At 41.3% G+C, this 550-nt stretch overlaps 1 protein-coding gene across 1 annotated transcript in view; it reads left to right on the top strand.

Annotated features, from left to right (window-relative positions):
* SRPR (signal recognition particle receptor (docking protein)) overlaps positions 1–420 on the top strand; it is a gene marked incomplete at its 5' end in the record, with an annotated part of 4,306 nt that extends 3,886 nt beyond the window's left edge. The window contains 1 exon segment of the mRNA XM_010145935.1: positions 376–420. Coding sequence (XP_010144237.1) covers positions 376–420 — 45 coding nt within the window.
* Positions 421–550: the final 130 nt, after the last annotated feature.

Raw genomic sequence — 550 nt, 5'->3', positions numbered from 1 at the left:
GAATTGATAAATCCATCTGCCAGCAGCTAAAATAAAAACGTTATGTAATTGCTTCTCTAATTCTGTTGTTGAGGTCAGTAAAACCAACTTGTCATATATAGCTGCATTTTTTAAAAAAACCTCCTACGACTGTGAGAAATAAACAGATGAAAAGGCATTTCCCAGAAAAACAGAAGACTTAAAAACAGGTTAACTGTAACCACGTTTCTTTATGCACTACCCAGAAAAAAAAAAAAAAAAGCCCTTCTTGTGGGTTCTTTCATTCGTGGGGCAGGCGGCGCTGGAACCTGCTGCCGGGCTTTTTTTGGGGAGGTTTGAAGGTGGTTTTTTTTTTTCATTCGTTTGTTTGTTTTTTGAGCTGCTTATGATTTTTAGACCAGCTTAGGGAGCGACTTTAGTGGCAGCAGATCCGGCTGTTGATCTCGAAGCTGATAAACCAAAAACGACGGGGGCAGAGGGGAGACGCTCAATTGCCTTAAGGTCCCCGTTTGCTCGTTCAAAAAAATGAAACCAATTCATACTGGAAGATACTGGTGGCTGCTGGCTGCTT

The sequence above is a fragment of the Buceros rhinoceros genome, unplaced genomic scaffold (assembly GCF_000710305.1).
Source record: "Buceros rhinoceros silvestris isolate BGI_N320 unplaced genomic scaffold, ASM71030v1 scaffold32891, whole genome shotgun sequence".
NCBI classification, from domain to species: Eukaryota; Metazoa; Chordata; class Aves; order Bucerotiformes; family Bucerotidae; genus Buceros; species Buceros rhinoceros.
Note: the sequence above shows the minus strand (reverse complement) of the source record. Positions and strands in the feature narration are given on the sequence as shown.